The 18,397-nt window shown below is 41.2% G+C and overlaps 2 protein-coding genes across 3 annotated transcripts; one reads left to right on the forward strand and one right to left on the reverse strand.

The window, feature by feature from the left end:
- The first annotated feature begins 1,211 nt into the window (after window positions 1-1,211).
- On the forward strand, window positions 1,212-16,800 carry ipo4 (importin 4). Of its 2 annotated transcripts, none has more exons than XM_031755530.2 (30): window positions 1,212-1,307; window positions 6,247-6,333; window positions 6,421-6,500; window positions 6,581-6,622; window positions 6,722-6,851; window positions 7,620-7,799; window positions 7,993-8,058; window positions 8,149-8,250; window positions 8,391-8,474; window positions 9,384-9,539; window positions 9,664-9,717; window positions 9,808-9,917; window positions 10,024-10,132; window positions 10,474-10,603; window positions 10,766-10,879; window positions 11,101-11,214; window positions 11,338-11,461; window positions 11,683-11,794; window positions 11,885-12,006; window positions 12,090-12,167; window positions 12,364-12,421; window positions 13,247-13,352; window positions 13,601-13,794; window positions 13,921-13,971; window positions 14,203-14,328; window positions 14,777-15,003; window positions 15,126-15,258; window positions 15,408-15,512; window positions 15,928-15,997; window positions 16,203-16,800. In XM_031755530.2, the coding sequence occupies exons 2-30, from the start codon at window positions 6,310-6,312 to the stop codon at window positions 16,331-16,333; spliced, it is 3,132 nt and encodes a 1,043-aa protein (XP_031611390.2). In that variant the 5' UTR covers window positions 1,212-1,307; window positions 6,247-6,309; the 3' UTR covers window positions 16,334-16,800. The 2 variants fall into 2 exon arrangements, with proteins under 2 accessions (XP_031611390.2, XP_031611389.2); XM_031755529.2 differs by lacking the exon at window positions 1,212-1,307 and adding an exon at window positions 5,574-5,952.
- A 60-nt stretch (window positions 16,801-16,860) lies between these two features.
- si:ch211-196f5.2 (uncharacterized protein LOC556372 homolog) lies at window positions 16,861-18,035 on the reverse strand. The gene is made up of 4 exons (XM_039617270.1): window positions 17,908-18,035; window positions 17,712-17,820; window positions 17,482-17,611; window positions 16,861-16,991 (listed from the first exon to the last, which is right to left on the reverse strand). Exons 1-4 carry the CDS (start codon window positions 18,033-18,035, stop codon window positions 16,894-16,896), a joined length of 465 nt encoding a protein of 154 aa, XP_039473204.1. The 3' UTR covers window positions 16,861-16,893.
- Between the last annotated feature and the right edge of the window lie 362 nt (window positions 18,036-18,397).

The following is an 18,397-nucleotide window of genomic DNA, read 5'->3' on the forward strand; positions in this document are numbered from 1 at the left end:
ACTTCAAAGGATGAAGGTAAGGTTATTCTTTGAGTTTTTTCTAGGATTACCGTTGAGGGCTATTTGAAAAGGTCAGGTCCTTTAGATCAACCATTTCATACTATGACGACGACGCGGATCGCCCCCGGCGTTAACGCGTTGACGCCGTGCAGCCCCATGCACGGGGGTGATCTGCGTTAACTCGCTAACGGAGATTTGCTGCGTTAATGCAGTTATGGCGTTAACGTCATTTTAACGAGATTAACGCTGACAGCACTAGAAAAGTAAATAAATTAAACAAAACACATTTACATGACTTCAGTGTGATAGGTACCAATTACAAAGTTATTTTATTTTCTTAAAGTTTCTCTTAATATTATATCCAAAATGTGTGATGTGTTTTCATTTCCAAGCATGAGTTCTTAATAGAATCTAATTTACAGTATCTCCAGATTTGAATAAATTCTAATATTTCTAAAATCCACAGGTTTTAAGATTAAAGGCCTAAAATGGCTGCTGTTTGGTGGCATGGACCAGCCAAACATCTGGGGGGAGTTGGGGAATGTCAAATGTGATTTATGCAAATAGAGGGTCTGATTGTACATTTTCATAAAGTTTGTCTCCGCGTGCTATTTGTAGTGAGCTGGGGCTGTCCCTCTGCCTGAAACTTCATCACAGAAAGGTGGACTGTCAGTAAAACCACAATACAGAGTTCTTGTTTTAAATTATAGGCACTACATTTCATCAAATACAATCAACTGCCCAGATCAGATCAATTCTGTTTAATAATGGGAGATACTTGGACGTGGGACGCCCCTAATCACATGCTATGGATGCTGTCTCTTTTGAAAACAATCCTTTATCTAAATATGGGAGAAACTGGACAAAATTCAGTGAGTACAATGGACCCAAAACTGAACATGAATTTAATTTATGTTCTAGTAACCTTCCAAAACACTCACCTGTTTGTAGGTCAGTCCCATCATTCCTAAAAAAAGTCGTTTAAGACAAAAGTTTTCAGAATTTCAAGAATTTTCTGTGCTTTCATGAGCACAAGTCTATTTGGTCCACATTGGTCAGCATGGTTACTGATATGTGTTGGCATGAGTGAGGACAGAACAGAAAATGAAGGTAAACTGCTGAGCTTTAAAGGTTTTATTCTGGTGGCATTTTTTTCAGTTTGCCACCAGGTGTCGCCACAAGCAAACCAAGAAACAGTGGCGGGACATTTGGAAACGCCTTCCGAACAAGAATGGACCTGAGGTGGAGCTGACTCTATTCTCCAGCCTGGAGGTACAACTCTGGGCTTTTTATGTCGGGTCGAAAATGTAAGTACTGAAACATGGCCTTAAAACACACAGAGAAAGGGCATTTTTGAACCAGGAAAGAGGTTAGCTAACTTTGCCAATATTATCTTAAATGAAATACAACATGCATACATACCTGTTGAGTCACTCCCAGCCCGCTTGGCCTGCTTTTCCTCTGGGTCGATTCATCAGTGAGACGACTCCTGTGTGCTGTTTTGTTAATCTCGATCACTGAAAACAGCTTCTCACACAGATATGTGCTACCAAACATACAATAGGTTCGAGCCGTAGACGGAGCTGGGACGTTGCTTCAGGAGTGGAACGAATAAACTGTGCGGGCCATTCAGTGTCGAATTTTGCCTTGAGTGTCCCATTACACTGCAGCCAACACCTGAATCTGCACAGGTGCAGTTTCCACATCACCTGTAAATGGGTTGCGAAGCACCTCGAAATTCTATTTTTGAGCTTCAAAGTCACCAAAGCACCGTGCAAACTCAGTGCGCAGTGCGCTCAGTTTAACACCAAAGTGCGCATTTGGGAACAATGTTGCGCCGACTTGGTTCAACATTACTTGGCAACAGGGAAAGTGAGGCAAGTTGCATTGGTGCATTTGTGACTCCCATTCACTCGAAATGCCTTCACCGCATCATACATGCCATGTCCATGAACTGACAGATTTCCTTGCTGAGCTCAAAAACTTTGAGGACTTTTTCCCAACTCGGCCAACGGATCTCTGTATGATAAGGAATGTGGCAAACTCTAAATCCATTTCCCCATAAAACACCGAAATTGACGGTGATTTAAACCTTTAGCTCGGATAAAATTTACGGTTTGCGTTACGGTACTCATTACATGCTCCTTTTTTTAGGATTTTACCACACAGCGTTTCCTGGTGTATGATGCAGTGATATGCTGTTAACTCATCGGTACAGTTCTCCTCCTGCATCTTTACTCGCATCCTGCCGACTAGTCCACTTTTTTCACCACACATTGCCGACGCTCCATCTGTTTAAGTCCAACAAGTTTGTCCCAGGGCAGTTTCATGTCAGTTACACTTTGACATACGTTTAAAAAAAAAAGTCTTTTCCTGTCGTCTAAGGAGCTTGGAAAGAAAAGTGTCTGGATTTCTTTAAGTTGCTTGAAGACGTTTCACCTCTCATCTGAGAAGCTTCTTCAGTTCTACCCATATGGAAAAGATATATATAAATCTTATAAAGTTCGTATCTGTCTTGTGTGAAACTTGTATGAAAAGCATACAAGAGTGAAAACAGATATAAGATCCCTAGAAAAATTATATAAATGAAACTTGTATCTTTTGGATACTTACTAAAACAATATATGAAAGTGGCCACTTTCATGAGTAAATCACATAAGCCTTATATGATTTACTATATGAAGTAGGCCACATCTGATGCAAGCCTTTTATAAGTTTTTTCTATTTCTTTTCCATATGGGTAGGGTCAAATGGTGGAGAATCCCAGATTTAAGCTCTGTGGGAGTGTCCCCCTGTGAGGGACAAAGGACCCCCTAATGATCCTCTACCTAATCACATGAGCCAAGGTGTGAAAATGGGTGTAGTTCACAATCAGCCAAGGTTTTGGGTGAGCTCATTGTGATTTCCTGAGGTCAGATGGCCCAGGATGTGAATGGGCGTTAAGGCGTTTGGGAAGGAATCTCAAAACTGGATTATAGATGGCAGACAGTTGTTGTCGTAAACCACCGCCTCTGTTCAAAGATGGTCGCTCACAGTGGACATAAATGTCTTCTTTTACTCATCTTTCAAACCATCTGTCCTCTCTGTCCAAAATGTGAACATAGCATCCTCGAAAGAGTGACCTTTGTCCTTTAGATGCAGATGGATGCTGAGTCTTGTCCTGTGGAGGTGGCTCTTCTATGTTGTGCCATACGTTTATGAAGTGGCTGTTTGGTCTCTCCAATGTAGAGGTCTGGGCATTCCTCGCTGTACTGTACAGCATACACCACATTGTTAAGTTTGTGTTTAGGAGTTTTGTCTTTGGGATGAACCAGTTTCTGTCTGAGTGTGTCGCTGGGTCTGAAGTATACTGGGATGTTGTGGTTGGAGAAGACTCTCCTGAGTTTTTCTGATATACCAGCTACATAGGGGATGACAATGTTGTTGCGTTTGCCTTTCGTATCCTCCCTAGTTGGTGTCTGATCTTCTTTTCTGTACATCTTTGCTGACTTGATGAAAGCCCAATTAGGATTTTATGTTTTAAGTGCTTCCTTTACATGTGTGTGTTCCTTCTTTTTCCCTTCAGGCTTAGAGGGAACATGATCTGCCCAGTGGTGTAGGGTCCTAATTACTCCAAGTTTGTGTTCCAGAGGGTGATGGGAGTCAAAGAGGAGGTACTGGTCTGTGTGTGTGGGCTTCCGGTAAACTTCAGTGTTGAGGTTTCCATTCTCTTCAATGTGCACAGTGCAGTCCAGGAAAGGCAAACAGTTATCCTTTGTGTCTTCCCTGGTGAACTTGATCTTTTTATCCACAGCGTTAATGTGAGCAGTGAAGGATTCCACTTATTGTGTTTTGATTTTGACCCAGGTGTCGTCTACATATCTGTACCAGTGGCTGGGTACTCTCCCTTTAAAAGAGCCAAGAGCCTTTCTTTCCACTTCCTCCATGTAAAGGTTGGCTACAATAGGTGACACGGGGGAGCCCATGGCGCAGCCATGTTTTTGCCTGTAGAAATCCTCGTTGTATTTGAAATATGTGGTGTTAAGGCAGAGGTCTAACAGTGTGCAAATCTGATCGGGGGTGAAGTTTGTTCTGTCTTCCAAAGAGCTGTCTTCTTGTAGGCGTCTCCACTGCCTCTGTGGTAGGTATGCAAGTGAATAGAGAGACTACATTGAAGGACACCACGGTTTCATCTGGATCCAGGGTAAGTTTCTGGACCTTGTCGGTGAAGTCGGTGAAGTTCTTGATGTGATGTGGGGTGTTCCCCACAAGAGGTGCTAGGATGGTAGCAAGGTGTTTCGAGATGTTGTAAGTGGCTGAGTTTATGCTTCTAACAATGGGTCTGAGTGGGACACCTTCTTTGTGGATCTTAGGAAGTCTGTAAATGCAAGGTATGGCATCCCCTGGGTATAGGCGATGATATCTAGGGCGGTCAATGATTTTGTCCTTTTCAAGTGAGGCAAGCGATAACTTTCTTTTTGTAGCTGCTTGTGGGGTCTCGCTTTAAGGCTTCATAGGTATTGTTGTCACTGAGAAGAGTAGTAATCCGTTGTGTTTAGAACCACGTCTTCAAGCAACCTAAAGAAGTCCAGACGCTTTTCTTTCCAAGCTCCTTAGACTACGATGACCTGGATGACTGAGAACCTTCACAGACACGTCTTTTCCTGTCCTTGTCCTGTGCATCGATTTAATGTCCAATATTTCCTCTGTAACACACAAATTGGACTCCACACCACAGATAAAAATGGCCACCTGTGCAATGTCCATCATGTCTGTACTTTCATACACAGCAAGAGTATGCAATAAAGTCTTTGCTTCTTTCACACAACTGTGTTCTTAAATCAGTGCCCATCTCACAAACCCGATCAACAATCGTATTTCTGCTCAGGGTCACATTTGCCAAAATGTTTTGTCTGGACACAAGACATCCCACACCTTCAACATTCAGCTCTTCAGAAGCTCTCCATCGGTAAATATCCAGTGGGTCAGTGTCAGAAATATCAATAAAAAAGTCTTCAACTCATCTGGTCAAATTAGGGCGAGGATGCATTTTCAAAAATGCTCCCATGACATAACGTTCGAGTCATTCACAGGCCTATATACAGACTGTGCAGCTTCAAGATATAACTTTTTTTTTAATATAGGAAATGTGGGAAAAGCCAGTGCCCTCTGTCACACCCAATTTGGGATTAATCAGTGATGTACCATTTCCAATTCAGCTTGGCATTATTTTGCTATTTTTTTGTTTGTTTGATTTATTTCGTTGTTTTTACCCTTGCTTAAATAAAAACATTTCCTATATATATCTGATGCAGAAAAGACAAAACCACCTGAATCCAGGAACTGACAGAGTGCTTTGAAACACTGGATTTTCTGTTCCCAGAAAACAGAAAGTCATTTCATGCGTGGTGTCGAATTTAATGTAGTTGGGTTTTTCTTCCCCTATTCTTTTTCATCGAACTGCTAACAGGCCAGAAATTCCTGTTCAGTTTCTCAGATATAAGGATTTGAACGTGTTGCATTGGGCCTCCTAACCACCTGAAGGCGCTGTTTGTTTCAGTAAGACTGAAAAATCCTGAAATCTGCTGGTCCCTTTAACGCAACTCACATGGAACTCCTGGCCGGTTCTGCCTCGCGTGCTGGCATTTGGAGCGTTCGTGGACCGGACCGAGCTTAGATACTCGCATCTATCAGTCTTCATTTTTCGTTTCGCACTATTTAAAATCAAATTTGACCGAAAGGAAAATCTGTAGCTAACTTTTAGAACTACCAAGTGATATATTTGGCAGGTGTCGCATTGGGAAGAAGGCACACAACTCGTTTTATTTACGAGTCTGTCAACGTCAACTAACGGTAACGATCACAAAACGGTTATCTGAAAGCTGGTGGCGCTGAGGGGTGACAAAGATGACAGAAGAGCTCGAGCAGATTCTTTCGCAGCTCACACAGCCTGATAATGCAATTATTCAGCAGGTAACGTCACAAATAATTTTATTAAAGTTAACGTTAGCATTACTTTGCCCGGCTATAAGGGAACTTTTTGAAGTGGCTGCTGGAGATAAGCTAGCTAATGTTTGTTAAGGTTCGGTAAGCTAACTGTTAAACCACTGGTACTGATATTTAGAACCACTGGGTTCTTATATTAGCAGTTTACTGCCTGAATAGTTGGTACCTTAAATAAAAACCAGGCTTAGGTTGTGAGTCAGTTGGTGAGCTGTTATTTCTTTGTGGCACCCACCACAGACAATCTCTTTTGTCCTCTTTTAGGCCACAGCCCAGCTGAAACAGGCGTTCAAAGACCCAGCTATTATTCCAGGCTTGTGTGCGGTCATGAGTGGCTCCCAAAACCCTCAGGTACTATATACCTTTTATTATTTTATCCTCTGGTGTGTGTGTGAAAAGAATGCCAATCTTTGTAAACATTTGGCATCCAACATGCAGATCCGTCAGTCAGCTGCAGTGATGCTGAGGCTGAGGGTGAAGAAACACTGGAAGAAGATCAGCCCTAATGACAGAGAGAGGTTTGAGTTTTACTTGTCTTTCACACTACCAGCTTTTATAGTTTAAACACTGCTGTGATGTTTGCTTTTTATTCACACAGTCTGAAGGCAGTGGTGCTGCAGGCTTTCATGCAGGAAACAGAGTAAGAAAATGCTGCACTTACTGTTTTGCATTCTCTAGATACAGACCTACACGTTTGAGCTGTCATGAGCTGTTGCCTCTCTGTTTATTTTCTTTGCAGGCACACGGTGCAGCATTCACTCTCCCAGCTGTGCGCTGTAATGGTTAAACATGAGACACCAGACCATTGGCCTGCCCTGCTCCAGCTTCTCACTCAGTCCACCAAGAGCGGCAACCCTCATGACAGACAGGTAGCCTGATCAAGCACCAGCTACGAGTTCAGATTAGTTTAATGTATTTACAAGTGTAGATGATGATAGATGCACATGTCTGGACTAGTTCATAACCTGTGTTAGCTATAGCTTAAAGCAAGTATGTCAAACACATTTTGCATGGTGGGCCACATAAACCTGACTTTGATTTTAAGTGATACACACCAGTGAAAGTTTAACTACACAGTTAATCTGTAATATAGCTTAACATAAGAAAAAGAAGTGCAGATTTAACTGTTTGTCTCAGTTTTTCTACATGATAATAACAAATGCTGCTTTAGTTAATGAAAGACAATTGCCAGTATAGCTCATTGGGCTTAATTTGTAAGAAGTAAATGTGTAAAACATGGTAGCTCATTGCCCAGACTGTTCAGTAAGTTTTTGTTAATTCACAGAAAATATACTGTTTGTTTTTTGTTTTTCCCTGGTCTTTACCCTGTCTTTAAACAAACAAAAAACAGATTTCCAAACAGGTCAATTTCTGTCTTTTTTTTTCTTTGGTTTAGTATAAATGGGTGAAGTCTGTATCAGTTGTAAAGGTTAGAAAACTTACAAACATACAGCTAAAAGTGCAAAATATATACCCCCGTTTACATTTTTTCCATCTGATAGACTGAATTAGAGTCTTTGCTGGCCAATTCTGGTCCTCAGGCCTTATGTTTGAAACATTTGGATTAAAGTCTCATATTATATTGTAATTTGTGCATGGTTTAATCACTAGAAATATCATAATGTTTTTTTTGCCAGGTTGGTCTCCTGCTGCTGAACAAGGTGATCGAATCCAACCCTGAGCCTTTCAAGCCCCATTACTGCCAGCTGCTGCAGCTGCTTCGTAGTGTGCTGGAAGACCACAACAACCCTACAGCCCTGTACTATTGCATCCTCACCCTCACAGCCATAACAGCATTCACTGGCACAGAAGAGATGGTGAGGCAAAACAACATTTCAGGCAATGTGCAGACATTGAAACTATTCCAGAAGAGATTTGTTTATAATTGCACTGAATGTGATGCGTTACAACTTAAGTTGAAATAAGACCTGAATTATATTCTAAATCTTGTCATTTCTAAAAATCTAGAAGTATTTTGTCACAACTCAGTAACATCTTGCTGTCTTATAGCACCTGATGCGTTCCATCCTCCCAAATCTGATTGTTGCCCTGAAATGCCTCATCAAGGCAGATGAGGTAAATTCTGACATTTAGCAAATGCTTTTGTACCTAATGTGTTTATGAAACATACCTACTAAATTGTTACTTCTGTCTCTCCCTTCACAGAACCAAGCCAGTGAGGCCATGGAGGTGTTTAATGAGCTCATGGAGAGTGAGGTCTCCATTATCGTCCCACATGTTGCTGACATTGTCCGCTTCTTCTTGGAGGTACGACCTGAATGTGTGATTTCTGTTTGATATTCTAAATTTTATTCATTTTTCTGAGCTGACAAGTGATGTTTGCTACCTGAATGCTCAGAGGGTTTTTCAAGTGAATTTTAACAACATGTGCTTTATGCTTGTGTTAGGTCGGCAGCGACACCAATCTGAGTGACTCTCTGCGAGTGAAAGCACTCTCTTGCGTCACCTTCCTCATCAAGTTGAAGAGTAAGGTGAGTCATCCACCAGCTCTTTAAATATCTGCTTATGTGTGTCTATGTGGGGTTGTAGAGCATATGAGAGTCTTGTGGGTCTGTTATTGTTCAAAAGACATGACCGCTTGTCTTGTCTTTTCTTGACACCAAAATATCACTCTTGAACTTGGAGTATCCTCCAGAGCTGACCCTTTCAGCAACAGAACAAACAAACACAAATGTAGCTCTATAGAGTGCAGTCATCAAGTTGAAAAACCTTCAGTGTCCAGAATTCACTTAGTCTAGACGCAATTTTATTGGAGATTCTCCTAGCAGCATGTACTCCAAAACCACAATTTACATTGGAAACAGACAAACAGCTTGAATCCAGTGGATGTAAAAATGTTATATTTACCAGCGATAGCCATCCTAAAAAAACAGAGAAAACATTCAAAATTCACAAGTTAAAGTTAACACTTTTCTCACACATTTTATTATATGCAGTTCAGTCATTATAGTCTATAGAATTTAGAGGATGATTAAAAAGTAAAAATACTAAGCTGTGACTTGACAAAATTCTCTATGTCATAAGTATAGGTCATCTGCTTTTGGACTTTCTAGGAAGAGACAGTGTGTCTACAAGATTTCTTTTTTTTTTTTTTTTTTTTTTTTCTATTAGATTGAAATGAATAAATTAGTGTTTTCTGGGAATGTTTTTGGTGACTAACTATGCAAAATGAATTAAACTAACTGTAAAAACACAAAAGTGCAATCTCTTGTGACACTCGACTGAATGAAAGTGGATTTACATAATGGATACTCATTGTACTCCCAGCGGCTGGGAACTGGTTTGGTTTTCATTGGAGGAGTATCACATAGCTTAAAACTGTACAGAATATAAAAGTTTCATTTGAAACTTGAAATAATATATTTTTCTAATCTTTATAGACGGTGCTGAAGCAGAAGCTCCTGAACCCAATCCTGCAGGCCATTTTCCCTGTACTGACTGCAGCTCCAGCTCCTGGTGAGCAGGACCCAGAAGATGAAGAGGACAACAGCGGAGATGGAACAGATAATGAAAGTCCCAAACACTGTGCTGCTCAGGTGTTTAACTATTTTGATATAAAGTGTGCTTTTTTTGTTGTTTTTTTTATCAAAGAAGTTCACTTTGCAGAAACTTAAAGTAATTTTTGAATAAGGTTTGACTTGTTCTGTTGTCTGTTTTCAGATTATTGACACTATGGCTCTTCATATGCCTCCAGAGAAACTGTTCCAACAACTGGTAGGTCATATAGATTTGAAATAACTCTGATCCCTGGCTGTTGTATCTGCTTTCTGATAGTGTGTTAAATTGTTTTGTTGTTTGTAATAGATGCCCCTTACTCAGACCTGCCTTGCCAGTGAAAATCCATATCAGAGGAAGGGAGGACTCATGTGTCTTGCTGTGCTGGCTGAAGGGTGTGCAGACCACATACGCACTAAGTACGCCCCCTTGACTTGAAATAAGTGTATATATGTTGTTTTTAAATCTATACATGCAGTTTGATTTCGACAATGTGTAAAAATTCTTCGTGTATTTGTGTGGTAGGATGTTAAAATCAGTGCTGCAAACAGTATGCCAGAGTCTTTCAGACAGCAGTGAGGTGGTGCGCAGTGCGGGCCTTTTTGCCCTTGGACAATTCTCTGAACATTTACAGGTGAGTTAGGACACACCTCAGTGGGAAAAGCTGTTTTTCTGTTTGTTTTTCAAGCCTTTAATGTGTGGTTCTTAGGGATTTATACTTGGAATGAAGTGCTTGCAATTTTTATTCTATTTGTGACACAGTATGCTCATTTTAGACCTTATTTACAACGGGAACTGTGTGTGAAGGAATGGACTGAAGTTATTATAAGATGTTGCATGCTATTGGATTTACTTAAAGTGCCACTTATCTCAAACCTGATCTATATGCATGTGTATAGTTTTTTTCCACGATAAAACAAAGAACTATTCTCAGTTTCTTGTTATAAATTTTATTTTTCCTTCTTTGCTTTCCAGCCTGAAGTGAGCACGTACTGTTCAGAATTGATGCCTTTGTTGCTGGGATACCTTTCATCGTTGAACCAGGCCAAGATTGGCCACGTCACGAAAGCGTTTTACGCCCTGGAGAACTTCATGGAGAACCTAGGTAAACTGGAAAAGATCTCCCCAGAGACAAGCACAGTAAAACTCACACAACTTCCCTGCAAGGGGAGAAATTACCAAAATTTTCTGCAAACCAAAAACTCTATTGTTAAACAAAACAAAGTCACTTTCTTTTCATCATCTCTCATTTTGGTTTTACAAACAGGAGCTGATATTGAGCCCTACCTGCCCACTCTGATGGAGACGATGCTTTCTGCTCTGAACAACACAGATAACCTCAAGATAAAAGAACTGGCAGTGTCTGCTATCGGTGCCATAGGTAACAGGCTGTCAGGGTTTTATACATTAACCAGTAAAAAAAAAAAGAAAAGAGTTGTAGTTTTCTGGCTGACTGTGTAAGATACTAGTTCAATAAACATCCTTAATTATTTGTTCTTCCAGTGTCAAATTTCGAAAAATAGAAAGACAAGCTGGTATGACATTAAATCTTATCGCTTAAATGAAAACTAATCTCTCAACTACTTCAAATGACTTTAACAGCCAATGCTGCCAAGGAGCTGCTGGTTCCCTACTTCACCCCAGTTATTGAAAGTTTGAAGGGCTTCCTGACCACCACCACAGAGGAAATGAGGTCTCTACAAACTCAGTCTTTAGGTTGGTAAACTTCAAAATTGTCTCTAAACTAAAACGTTTTTTTTGAGACCAGGACACATTTTAACCACACGTCCCCTGGTGGTTTCTGTAGGCTTTATCTCACTGTTTTATTGTTGCTGTCAGATACTCTCTCTGTTCTCGCCCGCACCATTGGCAAAGATGTCTTCAGTCCTCTTGCTGCTGAGTGTGTTCAACTGGGCCTCAACCTCACCGACACCATTGATGACCCTGACCTAAGACGCTGCACGTATGTTACAATTCTTTATTGAACAAAGCAAACATTCAAGAATTCAACGTTGTGATTCAAAACACATTTTTAACTAGTCCTCATTTCATTCCCTGCTAAAAGATCTCTCCCTGCTGTCAGAGCTTTATTATTGTGTTGTTGTGATCTTCAGAAATAGTAGTACAGAAAGCTCCAGCTTACCTGTTGGTTGTCCTTCACCTCTCTGTCCCTCCCTCTTTCAGGTACAGCCTCTATTCTGCTGTATCCATAGTCAGCCCTGACTGCCTGACTCCTCACCTCACTGCCATAACAACTGTCATGCTGTATGCCCTGAAGTCCAGTGAAGGCGTCACGGTAGAAATTATCATTGTAGCACTTGTGTTTGAAATACTCCCAATTAAAACGAATATTTCAGTTTCCCACGTCCTATTTTATTGTTTTCAGGCACACCTTGAGGAGGACAAGACGTTTGTTCTGCTGGACGATGATGACGACGACAATGAGGAAAAAGATACAGAGGATTTTTTGGAAGATGACAAAGAGACAGATATCCAAGATGTGGCTGGGTAAGGCTCACATAAACACACACACACGTAGTTCATGTTCATCCAAATACTCACACCGAAACCCCAATGTGTCCGTCTCTTAGCTTCAGTGTGGAGAACGCCTACATTGACGAAAAGGAGGATGCCTGCGAGGCACTAGGAGAGATTGCCTTCAATGCTGGGTAAAACTTTGTAACTTCTTTTTGTTTTTTAAACCTCCAGTGATGGGAATTTTACAGAGATTAACATACATGGATAAATGTAGTTAATAAGAATAAAAAATTAGGAAGTGTTCTAAAACTTGTGTCCCATGTAAGACATTTTAGATGTGAACATGTGTGTAATTTTTGCTCTTGTTGCTGTGGTTTCCCCTGACAGTGTTGCCTTCCAGCCCTTCCTGGAGTCCAGCTTCCAGCAGGTTTATGAGATGAGAGATGTAAGTGGCTCCGGTTGGCTGGTTGACCAAATATCCCTCTCCGTTTAATGTGCTGTGAAGGGCACTTTGTGGTCTGTAATTGTGCATCTAGTTATAATTGACCGTCTGTAGGTTAATTGATAATGTTGATTTGAATCCTGCCTATTGTTTCCTTTGGTCAGTTTTAAAAGCTATTTTCACAGCTATAACATTTTTTACTATTTCCCTTCATAAGCTTTAACAAAGGTGAGGCAGCTAAAACAAGCTTCCAAGAGTATATAGACTACTGCTAAATACATCGTAAGAGACTGTAAGTTGTGGCTAATGAACATTAAAGACCCTTTCTTTAAAAACAAAACAAAACACATTTATGGCAAGGTGATCAAATGTTTTCCTGCTATGTGTTGTGCCTATATCATTTTATTAATACCTCACTTTTTCAGAAGATATGTCGGTACTGCTGTGGCAAAAATATCTTAGTTTAAAACACTTGTTCTTTTGTGATATGGAAGTGATATGGTAGTTCATTGGTCATAACAAGAAGTTTGTGACCTTAACCCCCACTAGAGGCCTTTTTTTGGTGTTTCCTCTAACCTCAGATGACCTGCTACTGACCAAGGCAATAATGGATAGCAGGAATAATTTACTAATTGGCCTGAAGGACTGGCATTACAGTATCCCGTTTTTTTTAGGGGTCAATCCTTGTTGGTTCTGCCATAATGCCAGGGTCCCTCATACTTTATCTTCCTTTAACTTCAGGAGGGTAATACTTGCAATGAACCTGTCACGTCTGTCTGGCAGCCCCACCCAGTAAGCTGTAGTATTCTCTCTTACTTTTCTCCCCAGTTTCCCCATGAGGATGTTCGCAGGGCAGCTTTTGGAGCCATGGGGCAGTTTTGTCGAGCTCAGCACAAAGTGTGGAAGGAGAATCCCACTGAGGCCAACCACCAGGGTAATACGGGATACCAGCATGCTGAATTAGGCAGTAGTATTGTCTGCTCTAGATTCAGTAACAAAACCAAGGCGGATCAGACAAGTTTTAAACAGAGATAGAAAGTTGCATATAGATTTTATATCTTTTATATTTATATCAACTCAGAAATGTGCCTTTTGTGTATAACAGGATTCAGCGCTATTGCTTTTCATACATTTTTAACTTTCTTCTTCGATGTTTCTGCACATCTTTTGTCCCACACTCAGCCCTGTTGAAGTTGTTGGATATAGTGGTTCCCTGCTTTTTGGAAACGGTGCGAACAGAGCCCGAGCGTCATGTTGTGATGGGTGTCTTGGAAAGCATGAATAGTGTCATCAAGTCCTGCAAAGAGGAGGTTTTCAAAAACCCTTCACGCCTGAAGGAGATCAGCCATGCCATCCGCGATGTGCTCAAGAAAAAGGTGAGGGTGTGGGTGATGGATGGGTTTATTTGCTAAAACTCATTTCTCACAGATTGTTTTGCTTAGAATGAATTGTGCTTTATAAGCCTTCCACATTTTCTCCCTTTGTTTTCTCTGCCTGCTCAGACCCCGTGTCAGGACAGTGGTGGTGATGAAGTTGATGATGAAGACCAACAGGTGCTGCAAATCAGACAGTAAACTGGATCAACAAAATGTTAAATTTTTACTGTGAAAATATCTGTCCTGATCCAAGAGCTTTAGTGTTTTCTGTGGCCCACTTTTAAATACAATGCAGTCAAAAGTAACAACACAAGTCTGTGAAGTTTTATCCTTTTTTTTCCCTCTCATTTTGTGTCCAATGTTTGCTTTCCGTATTGATTATTCCTGTTGATGTGCTGTGTGTTTCAGGCAGAGTATGATGCCATGCTCCAGGAGTTTGCAGGGGAGGGAATCCCCTTGGTGGCTGCCTCTGTTCCTGCAGACAACTTTTTCCCTTTCCTCAATGACCTGTTGCCTTTCATCATGAACAAAGCCGTGAGTCTGAATGCACTGACACATTTAGGCGTTTGACAGGAGCACTTTATACTCCAGCACCCTTTTCTTTTTTTCAGATAGCAGTTTATTACAAAGCAAGTAACAGAACTAGTACAATGGGTTATCCTCTGCCATCCGTAGATGTTACAGATCCCAACTTATAAATAAATAAGAAAAAATATTTAAAGAGAACATAAATAAAGTCACACTGTCATTTAATGAAGACTTCCAAAGATTCAATTTTATAGGTTTAACATATTTGACCTATCCCACGGTTTAAGATCAATAGAGAAAGAAATCCTTTCCATAGTGTAAATATCACTTAATATATCTGTTACTCTTGAACTGATTGATTTTTGCTAAGCACAGAGAAATATTTTTAATCTGGTTCGAAATCCTCTGGTAACAGTCACCCTAATAAATCATATTTATTTATTGAATTTCATAGAAATCCTCATGCACGGTGGCAGACCGGTCCTTCTCTGTGGGCACCATTGCAGAAATCCTCCATGCTCTCATGAGTGTGTCTGGGGGGCGGGGAGTGGCAGGCCGCCTGTCCAATCGCTTGCTTCCTGTACTGGTAGCTGGAGCGAAGGACAGTGACCCCGAGGTTCGGAACAACAGCGTGTTTGGACTGGGATGCCTGGCTCAGGCAGCTGGACCCATCGTTGTATCGTATCCTTCTTAACTGTGTGTGCTTCTGTTTGGAATAATTGTTGTGTTTGGCAGTACACATTTTATTTTGTTTTTTCAGACTATATTAAATGCACCGCAGTCCTTAGCAAAGTCTGTCTCAGAGACTATCCCATGATGCTGTCTGTGTTTTCCAACCTGCTGTCCAAGGAATCTGACCTCAGGGTAATTGATAACCTGTGTGCTGCCCTCTGCAGGATGATCATGAGCAATGTGGATGCTGTCCCTCTGGAACAGGTTTGTTATATTAAATATTTCAGCTGATTGTTCTTGCCTCTTCAGTTAAACTTAACTACAAAATATTTTCACAATCAGGAAGCTGACTGCAACAGTGCTGCAAAAATGTTTTCAGCATTTCAAGCAAATGACTCTGTGCTCACTGACAGGTGTTGCCAGCTTTGGTGGCTCGTCTCCCACTCAAAGAGGACCAAGATGAAAACAACACAGTGTTCAGCTGCCTGGCTATGCTTTACACTCACAGCCCTGCTCTGGTACAGTCAAAACCACATTTACATCTGTTTATATTTGAGGATGAGTTTAGATCACTGTGGTCCAAGCTCGTCGTCAATTGTAGAAACTGGATGTTGCACAGTAAAGTGTGTTTTCTTACATTTATGTTGTGTTGAAAGAAGTCTTTGATTTACATTGATTATTAAAGAGCAGCTGTTCACATGTTTAGAAAGATGCTTTGAAAGGAAAAACTTCCAACCAATCATTTCTTTTATTAAATGTTAAATCATTTATTCTTACAATCCAACACATGCAGAAAGTTTGACATGCTCTGATGTAAATCTTGAACTTCTTCAGACACATTGTGCATTTTGTCCCTAAATGTTAAAAAAATATTTGAATTAGACTTTTTTTTTCCTCAAGTTTATTTATTTATTTTTTTTTTATCTCTTTCAGATCGTCACTTTAATGAAACCAATAGTTGCTACTTCCAGTCATGTCCTAGGCAACAAGGAAGTTGATAAAGGTGAAGATTTCTATGGCGACATGGAGAATAGCGTATCAGATTGCATGTTAAAATTCCCTTGAATGAACCCTCATGACTCAGAGCCTCAAATCTGATGTCTCTTAGCGTCCTCTGTCCCTGCACAGCACTCTCATCAGTATTTGGTTCTTTTGTAGTGATCTGTCTCCAGTGTTGACCTCTAACTCTGTTTGTTTCTCCTCCACAGAAAGCCAGAACATTTCAGCAGCACTAATGCAAAAGTTTGCCCAGAACCATAGTGCTGACTTCCAAGCAGCTGTGACCGCACTTCCAGCAGAGCAGAGGGACAGTCTCAGCGCAGCCATCACTGCCTCATAGCCCACATACACACAGACATCCTTCCACTCAACAACCATAAAAATAATACTGTAGGTGGAAAATGGGACAGTTGTGTGTGATGTTTCCGATGAATGATCAAAGTGCAGCACTTCAGCCATTCTAGGAAAGTTATTATTACGTTCAGCAGCTCTTCTTTTTAATTTATTTGTTAAAGTGCATCCGTGCATGCAGTGATTCCTCACTGTTTGTACACATGCTGAGTTTTGAAAACAGTTACTTTACCTTTAGTACTCTGCTGATGTTCAGAAATGCAACCTGTGACGTTAGACAGCCCAAAAACCTATCCCAAAACACAAATTAACAAGGACAGAAGCTTTTTACAAATGCTTCAGCTGTGTAATTCTAACAAGTTATGCAATGTCAGTTCAGAAGTATGAAGTGATATAACACTTTGACATCACTAAATAAAAGCAGTCTTGTCATAATAAACTTTGCTGTGGACAGTTGGAGCATTCATGTTAAATTTTTCATACAAAAAAAAAGGTAATCAGATGTGGAGTTTGTTTGTTCATTTTTAGTTGTACTCATTGTGTTGCTCCTCAGATCTCCCGTTGTCCCTGAGCCTGAGTAAAGCCCGGCAGCTTGTTTTCAGTGTCCAGCGCCATAGTCATCTGCACGGGTGTCAGTCCATTTTCCCCTGATGCAAACACACAAAAACACACAGAAGAATCTTTTTGAGCCCATGTGGGATTTTAACTGGAAAACTCATGTCTTAGACACAAATTCCACATATCGTCAGAGGCTCTGAGGGCATTTAATTCTGCTCCTACAAGAGTAAATGAATAATTGTCATTTTGAAAAGTGGACCTGATTCCTGACAGCGCTGAGGAGTGAGGTTTTATTTGGACCCTGACGTAATGTTTGGTACAATTTTTATGTCATTGCCTCAGGCTGTGGCACACCACTGTGATCCACATGAGTCTGACAAGTCACCCGTTATCTGAGAGGTCGCTGTGCACTGCAGGGGGAGTGGCTTTTTTGGGGGGCATGGCAATGCAGATATGAGCTAACAGTGACACAGCAAAGAAAAATCAGAATCAAGAAATCCTGAGCCAACTTGAACGGCAGCAGAAGTGACATTAAGAGCCTCACAGATCAAAAGTGTGAGATTTAAACTGCTTCTAGACCTCCGCACGTCTGTTTCCAGGGCAGGATATCCATTCCAGTGCGGCAGAAGGAGCGGTCAGTGTGGGCCTCGGTGCTGTACAGGACCTCCTGGAGCTGTTTGTCTCCTGGTTTCTGGGCTTTCACTCGTACCTGAAGGACAAAACAGGAAAATCAAGTTGCTCTCACTGTCACCTGATTTCCACAGACTGCCATCACACCACACCCCTGCAGTTGGATCTCACAGCCGTACCTCTAGGATAGTGATCTCTTTCTCCTTCAGCTTCCCTGCTTTGTTCTTCACCTGGGTCTTCTTGGTGTCAACCCAAACAACCCTCTCCTTCACCTCTGACCTGAATATACACACACATTAATAAATATTCCTTAGATTACTTCTTTAAAAAAAAAAAAATAAATAAAAAAACTTCCTCACACAGAACGAGACTCACTCTTTGATGCCCAGATCAGCAAGTGTGGTGTCCAGGAAAGGGAAGGGTTGGTTTGCCGGGTCGGGCTGCACCTCGATGGGCAGTGTCACCGACATGGGGATATCCCGCTCCACTATGACGCGCAACATCTTGTTGTGGGACCCCGGGAGCTTCCTCTCTGCCGGTCCGTCAGCCTGCTCCACAGTCGCCGCCTCCTCCAGAGAGCGTTTTGTGTCGTCTGCTGCCAGCTTGACTTGCTGATCTGTATTTCAGGAGGCAGTGGGTTTTTTACCCTTTCCTACTTTGATCCTGTACGTTATCTTTTAAAACTCGCTATCTGCACCTTTTGGTTCCAGCACGTCTTTATTGTTAGAGATGTTGCTTGCTGTGTTGTTCTGCGGGGTGCTGATGATTCAGTGCTCTGCTTCTTCTGATGGTAAACGCCTCTGGAAAGCCTGAATATGTGAGCGCGTCTAATTCACACAGAGATCTGCTCTGCCCTCCAGGCTGA

The sequence above is a fragment of the Oreochromis aureus genome, linkage group 9 (genome assembly GCF_013358895.1).
Source record: "Oreochromis aureus strain Israel breed Guangdong linkage group 9, ZZ_aureus, whole genome shotgun sequence".
NCBI classification, from domain to species: Eukaryota; Metazoa; Chordata; class Actinopteri; order Cichliformes; family Cichlidae; genus Oreochromis; species Oreochromis aureus.